The 25,070-nt window shown below is 34.3% G+C and overlaps 1 protein-coding gene across 8 annotated transcripts in view; it reads right to left on the bottom strand.

The window, feature by feature from the left end:
• Dmd (dystrophin) overlaps positions 1 to 25,070 on the bottom strand; it is a 2,349,574-nt gene that overhangs the window by 1,472,069 nt on the left and 852,435 nt on the right. For all 8 annotated transcript variants that reach the window (XM_087599109.1, NM_001370876.1, XM_087599108.1 and 5 more), the window contains 3 exon segments: positions 12,367 to 12,468; positions 12,161 to 12,268; positions 5,912 to 6,091 (listed from right to left, as the gene is read on the bottom strand). In XM_087599109.1, the coding sequence (XP_087455235.1) occupies positions 5,912 to 6,091; positions 12,161 to 12,268; positions 12,367 to 12,468 (390 nt within the window).

Here is a 25,070-nt window from a genome sequence, read left to right as displayed (position 1 = left end):
TAAACCACTGAACTGAGAACAGGAACCCCGTTGAAGGAATCAGAGAAAGAACTGGAAGAGCTTGAAGGGGCTCGAGACCCCATATGAACAACAATGCCAAGCAACCAGAGCTTCCAGGGACTAAGCCACTACCTAAGGACTATACATGGACTGACACTGGACTCTGACCTCATAGGTAGCGTTGAATATCCTAGTAAGATCACCAGTGGAAGGGGAAGCCCTGGGTCCTGCTAAGACTGAACGTGATTGATGGGGGGAGGGCGGCAATGGGGGGAGGATGGGGAGGGGAACACCCATAAAGAAGGGGACGGGGAGGGATTAGGGGGATGTTGGCCCATAAACCAGGAAAGGGAATAACACTCGAAATGTAAATAAGAAATACTCAAGTTAAAAAAAATAAAAAATAAAAAATAAAAAAGTTTAAGTTAAAATACTCTCTGTATAAGCCACTGAATATGTTTAAATACATGAGTTTCTGAATTTTATCATTATAGTGTTTTGTTTTAGAATTGTAATCCCCTTCTGATCAGACATATTTGAGGAGACATAGTTCAAAATTTGCCTAATATAGCATATGATATACATCCTGACACTTATCATCTCCATATGCAAGACAATATCAGACAGATAAGTACAAAATAACATATTCCTTCCCTTTAAATTCTCCACATATCTCCCTCACAGTGTTCACTTCATTATGGCCATAAGTTATCTCTGGAATGTTAATTACAGCCCTTTGTAACTAATTTATTTGGAAGAGTTATTTCCAACAAGACCAAAGAAAGCCAGCCTGCGGTAGTTCTGCTTTTGGCTATTAACACAAGAAAAAGTATTTTGCTGCAACCAAGATTTGTTAAATAGACTTTTCTGTACTTTCTGAGAAATATGAGAATCATTTAGTGTACCATCTTTCCCTCACTGAGCTTTGAAAGAAATTTGGGAAGAGTCAAGATAATTGTTTGATCTTCTAAGTTGGCCACAAAAGAATGAAATCCTACAACAAGCTACCATCTATAAATATTGGCTCGATTGTATGTATTTAAAATGCATGCCATTGGACAAACTATATGTTGAGGCCTTCTATTTTATTAGCTGTTATGCAAAACAAAAAAAAATACAACCAACACAACAAAAACAAATCCAACACACATCAAGAGAAACTGAAGTCTTACATACACCAATTGCAAGTTATCTTTTATCTTTTCAAAGCCCTTCATTCAGAATCAATCACTGAGCTATGAGCAATTTTAATTACATACTCCACTGACAGGTTATATCAAGATTAAAAAAGGCAACAGTTTTAAAATTGCTTAAAATATAAATTCAAATATAATTGCATCTAGTACAAAAGAACACTAAATGAACAATTTAAGTTTGCTTTTATACTGAAAGGGAAATGTAATTTTATTTGAATTCCAAGAGCCTTTTTAATGTGATATTATTAATTAACAAAGTAAGATTATTTTGCATAAGATAAATAACTGCTGTAAGAAAATATTTTTCCTGAGAAGACTATCTATAAGTTCTCTGATTATATGACAGTATGAACAAGAAAAGCATTTTTAAATGTTCCATCTTTGAGATATTTGGGTATTAAATATTTGACTATGAAGTTAATTTCTATCATGGTAATAGTTTCTTCATTCTTATTATGAAATTGAATAGACATTCATTCAGGCTTAAAAGAACATGATTATAGCAACATGAACTAATAGTGAAATTGCATTTAAGAATATACAGAAGTGATGGTTCCATACAGTGGCTACATATGATCTTTACTGCAACATCATGACTGGTAATACTATTTTATTTGCTTTGGTATGAAGAAATAAGAAAACAATCACACACTGACCCTGAAATAGTAGGCCAGAATTCCTTATGTATAACAAAATAATAATCTTCAAAATCCATGCAATCAGATCATAGAACAATTGGTCATTGTCTTAGTCAGGGTTTCTATTGGTGCACAAAACATCATGACCGAGAAACAAGCTGGGGAAGATAGGGCTTATTCAGCTTATACTTCCACATTGTTAACTGGAACTCAAGCAGATCAGGAAGCAGTAACTGATGCAGAGGCCATGCAGGGATGTTACTTACTGTCTTGTCTCCCCTGGCTTGCTGGGCTTGCTTTCTCATAGAACCCAAAACTACCAGTCCAGAGATGTCACCACCCACAGTACCCTCCAGTACAGTCATATACCAAGTTTTACCATGGCTTTTAATAATTGATTCTAAATGAATAATTATTCATTAGAATCATGACAATATTGGCAGAAGAGAGATTATCGGAGCCATTTAATCTATTTTTATGCTTACTATACAGGTTTATCACCCAGGAGATGAAAGCTCCTTCCTTAGAATGGCAAAATAACTTCCAGTTTATCATGAACTTCTTAAATCCTAAAGGCAAACTATCTCATTATGACATTTCCAGTTGAATTATTTTTGAACTCTGAACCAACAAAGGGTAACATGGGTACTGTTTATTAAGGTCAATTTTAAAGATTTAAAACTCAATAATTATATAACCCTATTGAATTTCATTTTGACAGTGTGAAATGAAATGTCAGTGATTTGTTCAAAGTGGCATTAACTGGTATGTCAAAACCAAGATTCTGGCTTTGGAAACCATACTAAATTAACAAAATCAAAAATATATAAGATTTTAGTAGATATAGTATAATGTTACAAATAAGTTCAATACTTAGTATGTATCTGATATAGGACACTTTGAAACAACTAAATTAAATCACCATTTTCACGATTTTATACTGTAATAGGCAATGTGATAATCACAATGATATTTGTGAAGTAAGATTAGTGCTACATTTAAAATATAACTATGCAAAATAAAACAAGTACTGAACATACAGTAGTCAAAGACAGTTTATTTGACATGGTACAAACCTAGATTTCTTTGTTCAGTACCTTAACATACAAATTTATTTTAGTGCTAAGATCAGGATCTAAAATATTATCTCATGAATGTATACTGAGCAACTTTGAGGGGAGACAAGGGTAAACACCGCCAGTAGTTGGGTAACTAAATTTATTTTTAATATTAATGGCTGTTCTGTTTTGTCACCAATATTAAGGTTAAAAAATACCTTCCTGAATAGGAACTGACATTGGGATACTGAGAACAATTAGAGTCAAATACTCAAAGGACAGCATAAAAGAAAGAATTCTTGACTTTGAAATAAAATGTTACATAATAATTAAAAGCGTTCATTTGATAAAGTTGTCCCTTCGGGTTTTTGTAGTTTTTCTTCATTTCAACTTGCTGTTAGTACAAAAATATATCAGAAAGCAAAGGCACAGAATATATTCTGGAATCATATTAAAGATAGAATTTGTGCAATTGTGTTAGTTAACAGCACCTGCAAAAATTCAAAAGCAATGACATTTAATTTTCTAATTCACCTAACTTTCTACCATATGCCATCTGAGATGGAAGTGATTAAACATTTTATAGCTAGTATTTATGAAGGGTGTAGTCTTTTTGCATAGAAAATAAACAAATTATGACATCAAAATTTATTAGTTACATCAATTTTCCTATTCAAGGAAAAAAGTTAGATTACTGGTGGAATAAGACTGAAAAAATTTACATTTACCTGGGTATATATATTCTTACATCAAAGGATCAGATATTCAAGTTTTAGTATACCATATACATTAATTATAAAGCATACATGTCACATATCTGTCAAAGAGTATAAATGATTTCAATTAAATAACTATGATAATGTTTCAAATCAATTAAATTACATTTAGTTTTACTTATTAACTATACAGAAATATTAATTATACTTACAATTAAAATCAAGATAATAGTACATTCATTAAGGTCGTGGTGTTTAGAAAACTGTGCTTAATAGCATGCACACTTGTAAAAGCATTTGTTGAAGACATATCCATTAAAGTTCTATAGAAGTCAATTCAAGGAATGTATATTGTCCTAGACTGTCTTTACATGAAGTTTAATATTCTTACCTTGTGTTCAGGTATTCTTCAAGCCAAAGACCAAGGCTAACTTTCAAATGCAAGAGAATAGCCCTCAAAGATTAGGGCCAACCCCATCCCCTATATATTTTCATCTTTTACAATGGAACAGCTTCTTCAGGTTAAAATCTCTCAAAGCTTTGACCCAAAAAGTGGTTAAAGCCATAGGTACATGTTGTTCTTTATGTGAGCACAATCAAATTTTCTATAATCACCTTCAAAATCTTATAGCTTAGTCTGAGCAGTAATAAGTTTTGCCTATTACAAAATTTTACACATTTTTACAGCAATCACTTAAAAAAGCATTTCTCCAAAGTACTGCATTGACTGTGAATTATTAATAAAATATGTTTACTGTTCCTGTAACAGAACAAAATTTAAAAATTTGAGGAGATCTCTTCAAAGTTAATCTAAATGCATTTTTCTTAGTATATTTATACAGTTTTGATGAAACAAAATTTGAGGCTAGATAAGAAGCAATTAACTTTCATATACAAGTTGTTATTTATTTGTTCCTATATTTAATTTTCCATTTTGTGTGTACCTCTTTTTGTATGTTCCTTCAAAGTAATAACCCCAAAACAAAGATTTAAACTGACTGTGATTACATGGTTTGGGAAAGTTTTTGAAGAAAAACAAAGGCATGAATAGCTGAACTGTTTAGGTATATTGCTAATATGGGATAAAGCTAAAAAAATAATATTGGTGATGTTATGTTTTCAGAAGTCTATTTGTAAAAAGGGGTATCTTCCAAGCTAGTATTGTCAAATAATGCCTATTTTGACAATATCATATCTAATAATTTTATTCTCATAAAAATTATGAAACCAATAATAACATACAGGAATGACCGCATTCCTGATTTCAAAGCTCTCATATTATAAATATGAATTTCAGTTTGAAAGGGAAATACAAGTTTAATTGAAAATTATAAATAATTGATGTTTTTCATTTGTGATTTTAAATAAAGTATCTTAAGATATTTTTCCTTCATCTTTCAATAAATATTTGTAAGTTCTACATATCAGTTCTCTAATCTCAGGAAGACAAATTCTCTGTACCTAACTTACAACAGAAAAAATACCCTCCTAAAGTCTATTAAATATGGTCATTCATTCTGTTATTTGTGGTATGTACATGGTGAAATGACACATGTATTTTGTTCAATTAGCAAAAAAAACTTAAGATTGAAATCAATGAGAAAAATATGTTAAATATTATTATACATAGTATTTTGAATACGTACCCATTGTATCATCTAATTACTCATTATAGCAATTTTTCAAAATACCAATTTTTCCTAAAATTAGTAAAATAGTAAAAAATCTCAACATTGATTTCTATTACACTGTAAGTGTGACTTAGTTATCTTTTCCTAATCTAAGTTTTATGTTTTCATAACCACAGCTATGATTTTATCTCAGAACTTTGCAAGATGAACTCTAAGAATTACATCATTTACACTAAAATAGAAGCTTGGAGAGGAAGTTGAAGACTTACAACATAGTCTTACTCCTGTTAATAATTTTAAATGGATAATTCATTATATCCTAAATTTCAGATTTTGTTCAAGGATAAATTGAGGTACTCTAATACTTCATGGTTCTCCAAATTCATGTTAGAAAGATGGACAGTGATGATATAGTTCCATAGTAATATTTTTAGTTACTCTATCATACAGTTTTCCATTTCTGAAGAACCAGTGACAACAATGAGTTCATTCATTTGGTACTCATACATCTGCCTCTTCACAATTTCCCAATACCAGGGTAAGCAAGGAGACCATATTTTTAGATCAACTAAACACTGGGAAATGTTTAAACTAGTTGTATATATTTTCGTCTTAATATAGTTCTCAAATATGTTTAACATAAAGTACAATATAAGAATTAACATCACTTACTTGTGCTGAACTCTTTTCAAGTTTTTGGGTTAAATTATCCCAACGTTGTGCAAAGTTTTCCATCCACATTTCCATCTTTTGAGTCACTGACTTATTTTTCAGTGCTGAAAGGAGATCTTGATTGAGTGAGCTTAGTTTTTCCATGCTTTGCTTTTTCTTTTCTAGATCTATTTTTAAAGCCTGTTAAAATAAGGACAGGCATGGAAGTAAGTCTAGATTTTAAAATAATATTACTCAATCACATCTGATTGTGTTTGCTTCTTTGTATAGCTGAGAAGTGTAGCTATACAGTACCAAGTGTGCATACAACTCCAGGTAGAAAATTACAATCTAAATGTACTCTCTTAAAAGGGGGAAGACTAAAAGCAATGCATCACTTTAACATAGACTAATGGTTCACAATCACGTAGCTGAAGGAATGTCAAATGAAAAGATACAGTCACACCCAAAGGTATTCAACATGTATGTACTTTTAAAAAATGTTTCAAGGTAGGATTCAAGGCACTTAGACACTACAGATTTTAGATTTCTGATCAAATCCAAATAATTAGTATTATTTGACAGAATCATTGTTAAATGTAGAAAACGTGAATGTTTAAGAAGTTTTCCCATTTGGAAGGAACTGGATATAGATCTCTCCTGAGAGACATCTCCAGAGCATGTCAAATACAAATATCAATGTTAGCAGCAAACCACTGAACTGAGAACAGGACCTCCTCATGGAATTAGAGGAAGGATTGAAAGAGCTGAAGGGGCTTGAGACCACATATGAACAACAATGCCAACCAACCATAGCTTCCAGGGAATAACCACTCCCCAAAGACTATACATGAACTGACCCAGGACTCAAACTGCATAGGTAGCAGAGAATAGCCTTGTTGGGGCACCAGTGGAAGGGGAAGCCCTTGGTCCTGCTAAGGTTTGGACTCCCAGTGCAGGGGAATATGGGGAGGGGCAGTAAGGGGGATGGATGGGAGAATACCCGTTTGGGGGAGGGAATGGGGTGGCTTATGGACAGTAAACCGGGAAAGGGAATAACATTTGAAATGTAAATAAAGAAATGTATCTAATAAAAATGTATTGATAGCTGTGAAGTGCAGAATACTTTAATAACTGCTAAAATTTGTTGGATTTTTTTGTTAAAAACTGTTTCACTTGATGAATTATAAGTTGCAGAGTTCATGCCATATTTTGCAGGGAGTCACATTGCAGTAAAAACATATTTTAATTTGCCTTCCTGAAACTGAAAGCCAAATTTGTAATGTTTGCAAAATACTATTTTATTTGCTTTAATAATGCAGGAATATTATTTACATTTATTTAGGCAGAACCAGGATATATTTCTGTCTTTCAAAGATTAAAGAAGAATTAAAAGATTTATGTATAGGGATGGAAGGTACTCACTATTGAAGCTAAATATGAAATATGCATATTTCTAACATAGTCTTCTTTAAATATCACTTTCAAATTTTCCTTTAAAAATGTTAGCAAACAATCACATATTTAGCTTCAATACTAGGTGCATCTCCTATTTCTATGCATAGGGCTACTTAAAATATTTCCTTAAGCTTTGAGAAAATAAGCCAATGGTGAGTCTGCTTACTTATGTAAGTACTTACAGTTACTGTCATTAATGTGTGTTTGTAGTAAGCATCATTCAATAAAATTATGGCTGCTTGTATAATTATTTGCTTTTCATTCCTTCTTGTGCATTTGGTCCTATAGTCTAAAATATGAATTGATAGATAAACTAAATTCATATCAAAGACATAAGTGCCATAGCTCAGTCATACATAGAATTGGTGAATTTGTTTCATTAAATCACATGTTAACTTTCCATTTCTCTGTTTCCCCAATCCCCCTTCCCTCCTCCTTTTCTTCTCTTAATTACTTTTTTGAAAGGACTATCTCACTCTAATGAGCAATTAGAGAAAATAACTCTGTAGTAATACCAGATGCATTTGGTCATAAGTATTGACTTCTCTTCTTCTAGTGTTCTTTGAACTCACATTTTTGTATATAAGGGTACTATGCTATTTCTCTGTGTGGATGCGTTTGAATTTTATATTCAGGACTTCCCTATTTGGTCCTGTCCTATAACGCACTATATGACTTCAATCTCTTCAAAGCTTAAAGTGGTCTTTACTCTTCTTCCCATGTGGTAGTCTTGGATGTCATTTTAGTTTTTACTCTAATGTACATATTGTAAATAACTATGGTTTAATTCCTCCTAAGTATTAGGAGCAAACAAATATCTATAAATCAAAAGTTTAGGCTACGTCTGTGAATGTTAAAGACACATAGAGTATTAAAATGTTGAGGAAGAATTGAGAATCTGAATTCAAACTCAGAAGGCCACAAAATTGGGAGGAAAAACAAACTTCACAAGGTTTGCCCCTTATTCCTACATGTAAGCTGTGGCATATGCATCATATGCACATGAATGCATTTATGTATGTCCACGTGTATGTAATTTTTTAAAAATGTTCAGGACACAAAAGGAAACTCGGGAAAACCTACAAAAGGCTAGGACAATAAGAAAAGATAACCATTTCACTTTCCTAAAAACCTGGCACCTGAACCACCTGTTTTTAAAGCAAACAGGAAGCCCCAGTAAATAAATCAGGTTGAGTCAGTAGTAAGTGTAAAAAAAAAATGTGCTGTTCAGTAAGACAATAGTAAACAAGTTCTACTCAGTCAAGTTTAGAAGATGATTTGAATTTGAAACTATATATACAATTAGAAAAGGTCCAGGAAACCTTCCCCTCTTCTCCCATCAGGAGTGTACACAAGAGAATAATGCCATCATAATTCCTCTTATACTGAAGATATTAAATAATGCATCTATTTTTTCTGCAAAAATTTATCAAAATATATGAAATAGCCCACTCCATTTCAATCACCAGTTCCTATACTGAAGTAGGTTGGCTGAATATAGAGTTGCTCAACGTCAAAGAATATTAATATCCTGAGAATAAAATACAGATTCCCAGGTCCTCTTTGTAAAATATACAAGTCAATACACCCAGGAAGAATCTAAGAATATATATTTCTTTTTATTTGCAAAAATACAAATGTTGAAGTCATGCTGAAACCACTGATCTAAGAAGCACCTTTTTTGAAAGCACTTATTCTATTAAGATGAATTCATGAGATTCATCAGAGGAGCTGTAATCAGGGCAGCAACCAAATCAAAATAAAACAGTACTTTCCACAGACATTTCATATACATGGCATTTCTGTCATTTGATATGACAGGACAAATGAGTACAAGGTCTATCTGGCAACTTTACAAGCCATACGCTTTCATTTCCATATTTCCCCAGTGTTGTTCTTCCCTGACAAACAGCAACAGAATTCTTCTTAATATGGAACTATTTTAGAATAATTTTAATAATTTTTAAGTCCTAGAATTCACTTCATAAAGGCCAAATTTTCTCCTCTCTATAGTTTTTAATCTTGTGATAAGAAAAATATTAACACACACACACATATATATATGTATATATATATATATACATGAAATAAAATATCAAACTTCTCAGATAACAATTATAACAAGTATTCAAAATTATACTGGTTATTAATGATACTATTTCAAAATAAAGTATACTGATTGTAAATAAAAGAGAATTTTAGAACATGAAATCTATACCTAGGCATGTAGTAGGAATTGGTAACAGATGGTACCTGTTTTGGGTCTCAGATTGTGACATATTTTAATGAACATTAAATTCTTATCCACTGCCTGAGTCAGCAGGGGAATTTTACCTCAAATTCTACACCAGCTGTCAGGATTTGTTAATTGGCTTAAATTATCAAATGGTAAGACTTATACAAAACATATTTTCACTTTTTTCATAACTATGGTGGCATAATATGAATTTTAATCACATTGAAAAAATTATTGAGACTTTACTAATGCAGAATTTTCATGGCCCTGGGTCTAGAAAAGACTTTTGTTCATAAAATGTCACATACTGGCATCTGATTATAGGAAATTATAATTTTGAATCACAGCTATTTGTTTCTAATAAGTCAAATACTATGAGGATTTTGGAAATAGTGTGACAGGCCTCAACCTGAGTCTAGATGTTATAGTGCTCTATTTAACACTGATAGTAGTATTATATAATACATGTTAATGTCATGTCTATTCTTTCTTAGACCCCAATTTCTGCTTCTAAAATAAACTAGCTAATAGATTGAACAGAACTTTTAACATGTAACTAGATTGGGGATACAACCAGGTTTATGATATTTGCACTTTGTCACTCTGTTATTGTCTAAAAACAACTGTATTACTTCATAAATCTAATCAAGGATATTGATAATATTTAGCACTACATATTAGAATTATACTTCTATTATCATAAAAACACATTTATAATCTTCTGGAATGTGATACATTCTGGATATGACTGTCAAAGAAATGTCTTCCAGATGCTCTGTTATCATTTGATCTTTATGCTTCTACATTAAGACATGAAATCTATTTGCTTTCTGTGGAATCAGGGCAGGTTTATGACTGCATCTAGAAAAGATGTAATCTTTCCTCAATTGACCCTTCTACCTTTTTGAAAATGACAATGTACACCACTCTACTTCTCTTTATATTACTTATTTTCTTCATTTCCTTTTAAAACAAGATCTCATGTACTCAAGGCTGACTTGGAACTCACATTATGTAGTAAAGTATGAGCTTGAAATCTTCATGCCTTTTCCTCTACTTCCGAAGTGTAGTGCTTACAGGTATGTACCAACATGCTCAGTTTATGTGGTGCTGGGGATTTAATAGAGGAATTCTTTTTGGAAATGGAGAGGAGTCGTAGGAAAAGGAGGTCCAGTGATAGGCCCAAAGTGGGATCCAGCTCAAGGGTAGGCCCAGAGCCCTGACACTGTTAGTGATGCTGTGGTGTGCTTGCAGAGAGGAGCCTAGCATAGCTGCCCTCTGAGAGTCCCAACAAGCAGACAAAAGAATCAGATGCGAGTATTTACAGCCAACCAATGGACAGAAGCCAGTGACCCCTGTGGTTGAATTAGGGAAAAGCTGGAAGAAGCTGAGGAGGAGCGACCCTGTAGCAGGACCAGCAGTCTCAACTAACCTGGACCCCCAAGATTTCTCAGACACTGGACCACAAATCAGGCAGCATACACCAGCTGATATGAGGCCCCCACCACATATATCAAAGGACTGCCTGGGCTGGCCTCAGTGAGAGAAGATGCACCTAACTCTCAAGAGACTGGAAGCCCCAGGGAATTGGGAGGTCTGGTGGGGTGGGGGACATTCTCATGCATACAGGGGTATATGGAGGAGGTATTGGATTGGGAACAGTCAGACGATGGACTGGGAGGGGAATAAAATCTGCAGTGTAAAAAAAGATTAAGTAAAACCTTTTTTTTAAAAAAACACTTGATACTAGATAATCACTGCATCAATTGAGGTATACTCACAGACCACTCCTGGCTCTTATAGTGACATTTTCTTGCCTCTCCTTATACACTTAAATTTTAATTATTTGATCAACTTATTAAGAATTCTTTCTCTTCTGTCTTGATTGTACATATTGCCTGAATCTATGCTGCTTTCATTTATTATTTTACACTGCTCCATCTCTGTGGTACTCAATGAATTAGTGATCAGTTTCGGGGTGTCTGGCACATCTATTGACAAGTAAATATATATAATATTTCTTTTTCACCTTAACATATGTGACTCTAAATTACAATTCTTTTCACTCAGTTTCCTCCTTCTTCACTCTACTATTAAAATACCTAGCCTTGGAATAGAGTCCCCTAACTGAGAACTTGGTGTACCATCCAAAGTTATTTGATTTTTATTTATTAAATTAGTGTATAACCCCATAGATGGGAGGATAAATATGTTGTGTTCTTCATATAGAATATTCTGAGGATCATCTTTAAGTCTATCACTTAAAATATGTTTTTTTTTGAAATCTGTATGGAAAGCAAACATTTGCTTCCTGGTGTTACTTTTAAGTTTTAAATGAAATTTTATTCTGGGTATACCTATAAAATATTTTGCTTAAAGATAATGTAAATGCCTATCTATAGCTTTTCATGTTTTATTTAGAGAATCACCAATATAGCAACTGTGAATAACCTATAATCTAAACATAAACAATTAATAAGTGTTTTAAGACAGTACATAATAGGTAAAGTTAAATAATAATAATAATTATATGCATTATTGAATTTTAAAAACTATTAAAAGCAAAGTTTACATACAGATATATTTTGAAGACTTGATACCATTTCATTTTGATCCTCAAAGCCACTCGTTTGAATGTTCTTCATTGCATCTTCTTTTTCTGAAAGCCATTTACTAAAAAGGCACTGAAAGGGATTGAAAAAGAATTATTTAAAATAGATCCTTTCTTTTTTACTTTTCCAATTTACCACCTCTTCAGTAATTTCCTCCTACAAGAACACACCTGTTCTTCAGTAAAACGCTGCCATTTTAGAAGAATATCTTGTAAAAGAATCCAACGATCTTCAGTCCATTTGCAGATATTTGCCCATCGATCTCCCAGTACCTGAGGATGAGAGAATCAATCACATTATCAAACAATTTTAACACAGTCTCATTTAAAATGGTAGGAATGTCATTTTTTGAATATCCTGTAAAGAATAGCTTTCCTGTTTCAGCTCATAATGAGGTAAGTAGTGTGCCTTGTTTATATACTTACAGATTAATCCACTCATTCTTCCAACTTTCATTCAAAAGAAAAGATATTTCAAAGCAATATAAAGTGGCTATGGAACTACTTTTGCATGTATGTATGTGTGAGTGTAAAATAAAATAGATAAAATAGAGACTCCTCAAAATTAATACTCAATATATAATCTACCCAGATATTATACTAAGACTCCATGTAGATAGATATATAGCCATTAACTGTGAATAGAAAAAGACAAAGTTTCCAATGAGAACATTTAAAATAAATGTTTCACTTAGATCTGAAAATATATCCTTTAATGTAAAGGGCTAATCTGAGGGCCAACAGAAATAATGCAAACAGGAAATCTCCGGAGGTAAGAGGTGGAGGTACCTTCTAGAATGTACCAGAGACCAGAGAGGTAAAAAAAAATGCTCAGAACTCAAAGGGAGAGACTGTAGGATGATGTTCTTATGCAGAAAGTTCCAACCTATCATTGGATGAGAAGGAAGGGTAGGCAGTGAAAAGTCTAGGAAGGAGGAGTAAGAAGAAGATCGAGAGTAATCAAGATGGAGACTACAGAGGAAGGTAATTCTGATCCAGGTGGTCTAGGTCAATTTTTTATCTTGTCTAGGTGGGCGGTTTCTCTCTTTATTAATTGGCAGTGAATTTATTCTGTGAATGTTTTATGGATTGAAAATTTAACATGTAAATATAATTGCTGAAATAACAAGTTTATGGAACTTTGATTTATGGGGCTAAAGTGGACAGTGTGTGAAAGTAATTAATGGCTGAGAGGTAGTTACAGCTTAAGGATCTGGTTCTGTTGCCCTCGCAGAATGAGAATGTGAAATGACCCACAGAATGAGATGTATTTGTTTCTGTGCTAAGTGTGCTTAAGTACCACCTAGAGGACTGCGTGGAGAGGGCAGCTAAAAGGGAGAGAACTGGGAGAGGGTGGCTTGCTGACCTCATGGTAGAGTAGCTGCTGGAATGAGCAGATCCAGCTCATGGGAACTGATAGAAAACATTCCTTTCTAATTATTACCACAATAAGAGACCTTAAATGAAATGCCCTACAGTGGGGAGAGGGTACTTACTGAGTCATCCCCAGTAGAAAGACAGGGCATCAAGTGTGTGATGGGGTTGCCATTCCACCGTCAAAAACTCTGACACAGAATTTTTCCTGTCTAAAAGAACTACAGAGACAAAAAAATGGAGAAGACACAGAGGGAAAGGAAATCCAGTGACCAGCCCAAATTGAGATCAATCTCAAGGGGAAGTTCCAAGGCATGACACTATTACTGAAGCTATGGTGGGCTTACAGATTGGAGCCTTGCATGGCTGTTCTCTGAGAGGCCCTAAAAGCAGCAGAGATAGATACAATTAGGCCCAACTAATGGACAGATGTCCAGGACCCCTGTGGTTGAATTAGGCAAAGGCTGAAAGAAGCTGAGGATGAGGTTGACCCCATAGGAAGACCAGCAGTCTCACCTAACCGGGACCTACAAGATCTCTCAGACACCAGCCACCAACCAGGTAGCATATATGCACTGGTCCCAGGCTCCCGACACTGACTTTTCCGTACACCAGAGGACTGCCTTGTCTAGCCTTAATGAGAGAAGATGCACCTAAACCTGGAAAGACTCGAGGCCCCAGGGAGTGGGGAGGCCTTGTGTGTGTGTGGGGGGAGGGTAGGGGTATGTGTAGTAATATCCTCTTGGAAACAGGGTAAGGAGAAATAGGGTGAGGAAGTGTGGGAGGAAGGACCAGGAAGGCAGCAAACGCTGGACTGTAGAGAAATAACTGTAATAATAGTAAAAAAAAATCAATGTTTGATTCAAACACTGCAAAAGTAAATAATACCATGAAAAATGTACCTATTGGTATGAAACTTGTAGTTCCAAATATTTTTAAAATTGTTTCATCCACTGTTATTTTTTAGTGGAAATTCAATTTATGAGAAAGCAGTAAACAATAAATGTTTTTCTATAGTATTATAGCTGTTCAGTTGTGAGTTTTCAGACTTTTCTTCAGAAATGTCAATAAAAATTTTATTGCCATCATTTTTTATTTTATGGTTTCATTGCTAGTCAACTTCTTCTGAATCACATTTGTTGATAATAGAAACCATATCACTGAAAAAAAATACAATACTCCCATAGAAACTATACCAACTTAAATCAATGACTTCAACTTCTTTAACCAATGAGTTATTACAAAGAATCCTTGAGGTATTTGTAGAAGGTATGATTATTTTAATAATAGTGTTTTTTTCAATTTGTATTTATTCCTAAGATACATTTAAATTGTTTAAATAAATGTAGTGACCACTTCTTTCCTTATCTTTGTAGAATTGCAAGTAAAAAAAAATGTCAGGATGAAGGAGCATTTTCAAGTTATAGGTATATAAATTAATGTTTGGTTTATTTATTTTAGGACAGCTTATATAATACATAATCCAGTGAAGGATTTCATAGTACAGATTGCCTACAAATATTGAATACATAAAAAGTTTAAGAAATATATGCCAAACAATTTGTCGTACTTTTGTGAATTCTAAAATACTTATAATTTTTCATTTATGCATCTAACTGTGCTATTTATGACATAGTTTAATGAAGTATTTATGTTTAAATAATAATTGAATGGATAACTCATTGCAGTAGATTTGATTTATTCAATGACAAAATAAATACTTGCATTTTATTCATGAATTTATTCATTGAATATGAAAACATATTACACCAAATAAAACAAAGATATGAACTGAAATAATCTTCATAATATGAGTTAAAACATTATAACCCATGTTAGCTTAACATTTGTCAGTAATTGTCAAGACCCTCTTTAAAGAAAAAATAATATAAAATTGATCTACATGAATTGACCACTTTAACTTGTGTCCTTAAAGATAAGGAATTCTACAAAGAAATATTAGGCACATACACATAGAACAGATATTATATAAAGACACAGGGAGATAGATGCCAGGCCCCTGAAATTTGGACCAACAAGACTTTCCTAGTATTCTTGTCCTTTGACTTCTTGCGTGCTCAACAATATGGAAATCTACTAAGTATAATAACATAGCTTTTATTATGAATGAATTCCTTGAGAACATATGTATATATATATATATATATATATATATATATATATATAATCAGTTATACTGATTGATTCACAATAAATGTATAGCCAACACATTTAAACTCTTTTTATTGGATATTTTTTATTTACATTTCAAATGTTATTCCCTTTCCCAGTTTAATGTCCGTAAGACCCCTATCCCCTCTCCTCTCCCTCCCCTTCTGCTCTGAGGGTGTTCCCCTCTCCAATGAGCCCTCCTTCCTGTCCCCTGACATTACCTTACACTGGGGGTCTAGCCTTGGCATGACCAATGGCTTCTCCTTCCTTTGGTACCCAACAAAGCCATCCTCTGCTACACATGCACCTGGAGGCATGTGTCAGTCCATGTATAGTATTTTGGTAATGGTTTAGTACCTGGGAGGTCTGGTTGGTTGGCATTGTTTTTCTAACGGACTTGCAAGTCCCTTCAGCTCTTTCTATCCTATCTCTAACTCCTACAATGGCGGTACTTATTCAGTTTAAAGGTTTGCTGCTATCATTCTCCTCTGTATTTGACATGCTGAGACTGTGTCTCTCAGTAGACATCTATATCCAGTTTCTTTTGGCATGCACTTGTTAACTTCATCAATCTTCTCTAGTTTTGGTAGCTGTGTGTGTGTGTGTGTATGTGTGTGTGAGTGTGTGTGTATGTATGTATGTATGTATGTATGTATGTATGTATGAATGTAAGTATGTATATGGCCATTCTTTCAGGCTCTGCTCCAAACATTACTCCATATCCACTCCTGTGAATTTGTTGCTCCCCATTTTGAGAAGGAGTAAAGTATCTGCACTTTGGTCATCATTCTCCTTGAGCTTCATGTGGTCTGTGGATTGTATCTTGGGTAATTCGAGCTTTTGGGCTAATATTCACTTAGCAATGAGTGCATACCATGTGTGTCTTCCTGTGACTGGGTTACCTCACTCAGTATGATATTTTCTAGTTCCATCCATTTGCCTATGAATTTGATGAAGTCATTGTTTTTGATAGCTGTGTGGACTCCACTGTGTAGATGTACCACATTTTCTGTATCCATTATTCTGTTGAAGGGCATCTGGGTTCTTTCCAGCTTCTGGCTGTTATAAATAAGGCTGTTATGAACATAGTGGAGCATGTGTTTTTGTTGTATGTTGGGGCATCTTTTGAGTATATGCCTAGGAGTGGTATAGCTGAGTCCTGAGGTAGTGCAATATCCAATTTTTTGAGGAATCTCCAGACTGATTTCCAGAGTGATTGTACCAGTTTATAATCCCAACAACAATGGAGGAGTGTTACTCTTTCTCTACATCCTCACCACCATCTATTGTCACCTGAGTTTTTTATCATAGCCATTCTGACTGGTATGAGGTGGAATCTCAGGATTGTTTTGATTTGCATTTCCCTGTTGACTAAAGATGTTTAACATTTCTTAGGTGCTTCTCGGCCATTTGATATTCCTCAGCTGAGAATTCTTTGTTTAGCTCTGTACCCCATTTTTAATAGGGTTATTTAGCTCTCTGGAGTCTAATGTCTTGAGTTCTTTGTATATTTTGGATATTAACCCTCTATCAGATGTAGGATTGGTAAGATCTTTTCCCAATCTGTTGATTGCCATTTCGTCCTAGTGACAGTGTCCTTTGTCTTACGGAAGTTGTGCAGTTTTATGAGTTTCCATTTGTCAATTTATGCTTTTCGATCATAACCCATTGGCATTTTGTTCAACAAATTTTCCCCAGTACCCATGTGCCAAGATTCTTCCCCATTTTTTTCTTTATTACTGTATCTGGTTTGATGTGGAAGTCCTTGATCCACTTGGACTTAAATTTGTACAGCGTGATAAGAATGAGGTCTTCTATGAAGGTGTACTAGAATTCTAAACTAAACCCATGTTTTCCTGGGCTCTTTTTGGTTGGGAGACTTTTAATATCTGCTTCTATTTCTTTAAGAGTTATGAGGTTGTTTATGTAGTTTGTGTGATCCTGATTTAACTTTGGTACCTAGTATTTGTCTAGAAAATTGACCATTTCATTCAGATTTTCCAGTTTTGCTGAATATAGGGTTTTGTGTTAGGATCTGTTGATTTTTTGAATTTCCTCAGAATCTGTTGTTATGTCTCTCTTTCTTATTATGTTCATTTGGACACATGCTCTGAGTCCTCTGGTTAGTCTGGCTACGGGTTTATCTATCTTGTTGATTTTCTCAAAGAACCAGATCCTGGTTTTGTTGGTTCTTTGTATAGTCCTTTTTGTTTCTACTTGGTTGATTTCAGCCCTGAGTTTAATTATTTTCTGCCTTCTATTCAGCTTGGGTGTGTTTGCTTCTTTTCATTCTAGAGCTTTTAGGTGTACTGTCAAGCTGCTAATGAATGCACTCTCCTGATTGTTTTTGGAGACACTCAGAGCTATGACTTTTCCTCTTAGCACTGCTTAGCACTTGCTTAGCACTGTTTGGGTATGTTGTGCATTCATTTTCATCCTGGTGGAGTTTTCCTTTGATGAATATGAAGTGTCCTTCCTCGCCTTTTTTGATGACTTTTGGTTGGAAGTTGATTTTATTTGATATTAGAATAGCTACTCCAACTTGTTTGTTTAGACCATTTGCTTGGAAAGTTGTTTTCTAGCCTTTTACTCTCTTGTAGTGTTTGTCTTTGTCTCTGAGGTGTGTTTCCTCTATGTAGCAAAATGCTGGGTCCTCTTAACATATCCAGTTAGTCTATATCTTTTTATTGGGGAATTGATTCCATTGATGTTAAGAGTTATTAAGCAAGAGTGATTGTTGTTTCAGATATTTTTGTTATTAGAAGTGGAATTATGTTTGTGTCATCCTCTTCGTTGTGGTTCATTGCAAGAAGACTACTTTTTTGCTTTTCTAGGGTGTCACTTCCCTCCTTGTGTTGGAGGTTCCATCTTTTATCCCTTGTGGCCTGGATTTGTTGAATCATTGCTTTTGTCATGGAATATCCTGTTTTATCCATTCATGATATATGTGTGTGTGTGTGTGTGTGTGTGTGTGTGTGTGTGTGTGTGTATAGTGATTGCAGAAACTTATAGATTTTTCTGTTCATTGATTTCAAACATTGACCTTCATTAAAACTCATACATTGCAACTAAACAGTGGGAAGATTATGTCAGGTGTAGAATCTATCAAAATCACTTCTTTCTGTTATTGCTTGAATGAATGTAACCAATTTATTAGACAAAAATAAAGAATTTGTTAAAATAGTATGACTATGAAACTAAATATTTTTAGTAACAATTGCATGAGAATTGAAATTGTATCTCAAGGAAAATGATATATGTTTACTCAGCATTTCTCTGATGTTCTCTTTAAGGGTAAAAATCCCTTGAGCTTTTAGAAATGATGCATACATCTGTGGTGCTATATAAACAGTGTAAAAATAAATATAAATGCAAAAGCAGGGAATCCTAACAACTTATGAAAGAGGAAAATGAAATTAAGTTCTATTTATATTCTCATGTGTACTCAGCCACAGTAAGGGTAAAGTTCAGTTTCCTTACTCTTATACATTCTATGCTCAGATTCACAGTGGGCATGATTTTACCCTTTCTTTTTATCCACATCTTTTATTGTTAACCAAATCAAGAACATTTGCTATCTGAATTCCTTTGTCAGCTTAAGTTGGTTTTTCAAAGCACATGTGAAAAATGGCCAATGAATAACATTTGCATGAGTGAAACTGATAAGAATTTGACAAACCCAGGAAGTAAAACTTAAGCAAAGCAATTCTTGACGTTGTGGATATCTGTGATAGACTGAGAGTGCTAAATTGTGCCTGATGTGTTTGGCACTAAGAAATAAAGTATTGCCAGCCATATGCATACTAAAAAGAAACAATAATATGCCTTGGAGTACATAATGGAGCACTTACAAAGGAGTGGGCTTCATGAAAGAGAAAGGCAGCAAGGAGTCTATCTCCTTTTATTTCACTGGAAGATTTGGCAAAACACCTCCCAGCTAAATGAATTGTGTGTATAATGGGCATACTGAAAGCTAACTTATTTCTTGAATTCTAATTTTCACTTCATAAGTAACCATTCACGTACAAATATAAGCAAATCTATCTCACCAGTGGTAAAAGCCAAATTATATCAAGTTACTTATTAAAAGTAAATTAAACTATTATAAAGGAAAATGTGGCAGTATTCTTGAATAATTTTATAAAACTTTCTAATTTTGTTCTCAATTTTGAAGTATTGTACATGTTGTTAACCAAAGGCATTTAAAAGAATATATCTCTTATCTTTCTCAACATATGATCTAGGATAAAATAAACACAGATTAAAGTATCAAGAATCCCTTATTACAATTTTTCATAAATATCAGCTACTTATCTTTAAATGATCTTGTTCTCTCTCTCTCTCTCTCTCTCTCTTTCTCTCTCTCTCTCTTTCTCACACACACACACACACTTGATGGCTCCTCTATATGCTGCACAATAACCAGTATAGGAGTATAAAAGTCACAATACTAGATGTCTGGGAATTGACCTTAAGTCTGTCTGCCTTTTTCATGAAACCAATCATTCAACAGAACAGTCTACATAAAAGATATAACTCCAACAAGGAACCTACCATGACTGCTCTCCAAAAGACCCAACAAGCACCTGTGTCAGATGCAGATACATACACCCAACCAAGGAAAAGAAGCTACTAATCTCTCTGGTTGAATTGAAAAAGCTGCAGAAAGCTAAGGAGGAGGGCAATCCTGTAGAAAGACCAGCAGTCTCAATTAACCTGGACCCAGGAGATCGCTCAGAAACTGGACCACCAACCAAGCGTATACACAAGCTGAGATGAGGCCTCCAACACATATACAGCAGAGGACTCCCAGGTCTAGGTTCAGTCAGAGAAGATGCACCTAACCCTCAAGAGACTGGAGGCCCCAGGAAGTTTAGAGGACTGGTGGGTGGGTTGGATTGGTGGGCTGGGGATGTCCTTGTGGAGATGGAGGCAAGTGTGGGGTGGACAAGAAGAGGTATTGGATGTAGAAATCTCAGGGGGTGGACTGGGAGGGCAATAAAATTTGGCATGTAAAATTAAATAAATAAATAAATAAATAAAGATATAACTTCAAATTTATGCAAATCTACAGTTTTAGAAATAACAATTGTCTTGAACATTTACATTTTTGAGTTTTTCATATTGTTTTTAATGAATGTTTGATTATATTTAACAAAAATATTTAACCAGCTTAACAAAAATTTTAAGCGTAATATTATAATATGATCTAAGATGTATTTGGCATTATAATAGCACATTGGTTTAATATGAAAAAATCAGAAAATGCTTGCATTTTGTATAAAGACTATTTACTTTTTGGTGGAATTTATTTTTAATAGGTAAATAAATCTGAAAGATTTGTTAATGATATTTTGCCTTTGTGACTATGCTGAAAATGTAGCAACAGAATCATGTGCTTTGTGTACCAGTCAATTCAGTTTCATATTTTATTTTCTTTGAAAATTTTATTAAGTGCTAAGAAATACAGTGAGAAAGGACATTTCACAGGAGCACTCTTTTTCCTAAACCAACAGTCCACAGGAAAGAGCAGCCAGGAGAGCACAGGGCTCAGGAGCTACAGGGCAGCCTGAAACTAGGTCCTTCCCTTCTTCATCTGCATCCAGAACTGTAGCTTTCCCACAACCCTTGGAGACAAAACTTTTTCTGAAGAGAGCTGATATGTCAGGAGCACTAATCTTCCTAAGCCCCCAGGCAACAGGAGACAGAGCACTTTCTTCCTGTTGACTGTCCAAGGAGACAAATCCTGGGAGCAATACTGGGAGCAGGATAAACAGGGTTACCTAGGACAGGACCTGTCTAGTCTCCCTCTGCACCCAAAACAGGGGCTGTCCCACCATTCTCAATAACAAAACCTACCTACAGAGAACTGGTCTGCCAGGAGCATTCTCACTGCAAAGATCAAAGGCTTAGAGGCTTACAGGTCCACAGAAGAGACAAGCACCAGTCAGAGACAGCAAGAACAACTAATGTTAGAGCTAACTAGAAGACTAGGGACAAGCTCAGGAACCTAAGTAACAGAAACCAAGACTACATGGTATCATCTGAACCCAGTTCTCCCATTAAATTAAATACTGGATATCCCAACACACTGGAAAAGGAAGTTTTTGATTTAAAATTGCATCTCATGATGCTGATAGAGGACTTAAAGGAGGACATAAATAACTCTTTAAAAGAAATACAGGACAACACAGGTAAATAAGTAGAAACCCTTAACGAGGAAACACAAAAGTCTCTTAAAGAATTACAGGAAAATACAACCAAACAGGTAAAGGAATTGAACAAATCCATCCAGAATCTAAACCTGGAAATAGAAATAATGAACAAATCACAGAGAAAACCTTGGAAGTAGAAAATTTAGGAAAGAGAGCAGGAGATATAGACATAAGCATCACCAACAGAATACAAGAGATTGAGGAAAGAATCTCAGGAGCAGAAGATTACATAGAAAATATTGACACAGTAGTCAAAGAAAATACAAACAGCAAAAAGCTCCTAACCCAAAACATCCAGGAAATCCAATACACGATGAGAGGACCAAACCTAATAATATTATGTATAGAAGAGAAGAAACATTCCCAACTTAAAGAAGCAGTAAATATATTCAATTAAATTATAAAAGAAAACTTCCCTAACATAAAGAGATTCCCACGAACATACGAGGAGCCTAAAGAACTCCAAACATATTGGACCACAAAAAATTCCTATTACATAATAGTCAAAACACCAAACATAGAAAACAAACAAAAGATATTAAAAACAGTAAAGGAGAAAGGTCAAGTAAAATATAAAGGCAGACCTATGAGAATTACACCAGACTTCTCAACAGAGACTGTGAAAGCTAGAACATCCTGGACAGATGTCATACAGACCCTAAGAGAACACAAATGCCAGCACAGGGTACTATATTCAGCAAAAGTCTCAATTACCATAGATGGAGGAAACAAGATATTCCATGACAAAACCAAATTTATACAATATCTTTCCACAAATCCAGCCCTACAAAAAATAATAGATATAAAACTCCAACACAAGAAGGGAATCTGCACCCTAGAAAAAGCTAGAAAGGAATAGTTCTTGCAACCAATCCAAAAGAAGAGAGACAAACAAATATAATATTACCTCTAACAACAAAAATAATAGGAAACAATAACTATTCTTTAATATCTCTTAACATCAATGGAGTCAATTCCCCAATAAAAAGGCATAGACTAGCAGACTTGATACATAAATAGGGCACAACATTTTGTTGCATGCAGGAAACACACCTCAGTGACAAAGACAGACACTACCTAAGAGTAAAAGGCTGGGAAAATTTTTGAAGCAAATGGTCTCAAGAAAGAAACTGGAGTAACCATTCTAATATCAAATAAAGTCAACTTTTAACCTAACTTTATCAAAAAAGGTAAAGAAAGACACTTCATACTCATCAAAGGAAAAATTCACCAAGATGCACTCTCAATTCTGAAAATCTGTGATCCAAATACAAGGGCACCCATATTCATAAAAGAAATTTTATTCAAACCCAAAGTATACATTATACCACACACAGTAATAGGAGGAGACTTCAACAAAACATTCTCATCAATGGACAGATCATGGAAACAGAAACTAAACAGAGACACAGAGAAAATAAAAGATGTTATGATCCAAATGGATTTAACAGATATCTATAAAACATTTCCTTCTAAAACAAAAGAACATACCTTCTTCTCAGCACCTCATGGTACCTTCTCAAAAATTGATCATATAATTGGTCACAAAACTGGCATCAATACATACAAGAAGAATGAAATAATCCCATGCATCTATCAGATTCCTACGGACTAAGCCTTGTCCTCAATAACAACAAAAATGACAAAAAGCCCACATACACATGTAAGGTGAATAACAATCTACTCAGTCATAATGTCATCATGGAAGAAATAAGGAAATTAAAGCATTTTGGGGATTTAATGAAAATGAAGGCACAACATACCCAAACTTATGGGATATAATGAAATCAGTGCTAAAAGGAAAACTCATAGCTCTGAGTGCCTCCAAAGAACCTGGAGAGAGCATACATTACCATGTTGACAGCACATCTAAAACCTCTAGAATAAAGAAAAGCAAATATAGCCAAGGGGAGTAGATGGCAGGGAGTAGTCAACTCAAGACTGAAATCAGCCGAGTAGTAACAAAAAGAAGTATACAAAGAATCAACAAAATCAGGAGCAGGTTCATTGAGAAAATCAACAAGATAGATAAACCCTTAGCCAGAAAAAACAGAGAGCACAGAGAGAGTATCAAAATTCACAAAATCATAAATGAAAAGGGAGACATAACAAAGAAACTGAGTAAATAAAAAAAAATCAGATTCTATTACCAAAGAATATACTCAACAAAGTGGAAAATCTGGAGAAAATTGATTGATTTTCTAGACAGATACCAGGTTCCAAAGTTAAATCAGGATCAGATAAACCATCTTAACAGTTCCATTACCCCTAACACAATGGAAGCAGTCATTAAAAGTCACACAACCAAAAAGAGCCCAGGACCAGATGGGTTTAGTGCAGAATTCTATCAAACCATCAAAGAAAACCTCATACCAATACCCTTCAAACAATTCCACAAAATAGAAACAGAAGAAATACTATCCAATTTGTTCTTTGATTTATGCTTATAGCTAATCTGCACAAAGACCCAACAGAGAAAGGGAACTTCAGACCAATTTCCCAAATGAATATCAATTCAAAAATACCCAATAAAATTCTCACAAACTGAATCCAAGAACACATGAAAATGGTCATTTGCCATGATCAAGTAGGCATCATCCCAGGGATGCGAGGATGTCTTAATATATGGAAATTCATCATCATAATTCACTATATAAACCAACTCAAGAGAAAAAACACATGGTCATTTCATTAGATGCCAAGAAATCATTTGACAAAATTCAACACCCCTTCATGTTAAAAATCTTGGAAATATCAGGAATTCAAAGCCCATACCTAAACATAGTAAAAAGCAATATACAGCAAACCAGTACCCAACATCAAACTAAATTTGAAGCAATCTCACCTAAATCAGGGACTAGATAAGGCTGCCAACTCTCTCCCTAACTATTCAATATAGTACTTGAAGTCCTAGCCAGAGCAATCAGACAACAAAAACAGGTCAAAGGAATACAAATTGGAAAGTAAGAAGTTAAAATATCACTATTTGTAGATGATATAATAGTATACATAAACAACACCAGAAATTCCACCAGAGAACTCCTACAGCTGAAAAGCAATTTCAGCATAGTAGCTGGATATAAAATTAACTCAAACAAATCAGTAGCCTTCTGC

This window comes from Rattus norvegicus, chromosome X, assembly GCF_021556685.1.
Source record: "Rattus norvegicus strain SHRSP/BbbUtx chromosome X, alternate assembly SHRSP_T2T, whole genome shotgun sequence".
In the NCBI taxonomy this organism is placed as follows: domain Eukaryota; kingdom Metazoa; phylum Chordata; class Mammalia; order Rodentia; family Muridae; genus Rattus; species Rattus norvegicus.
This window is presented reverse-complemented; position numbering and strand designations above follow the sequence as displayed.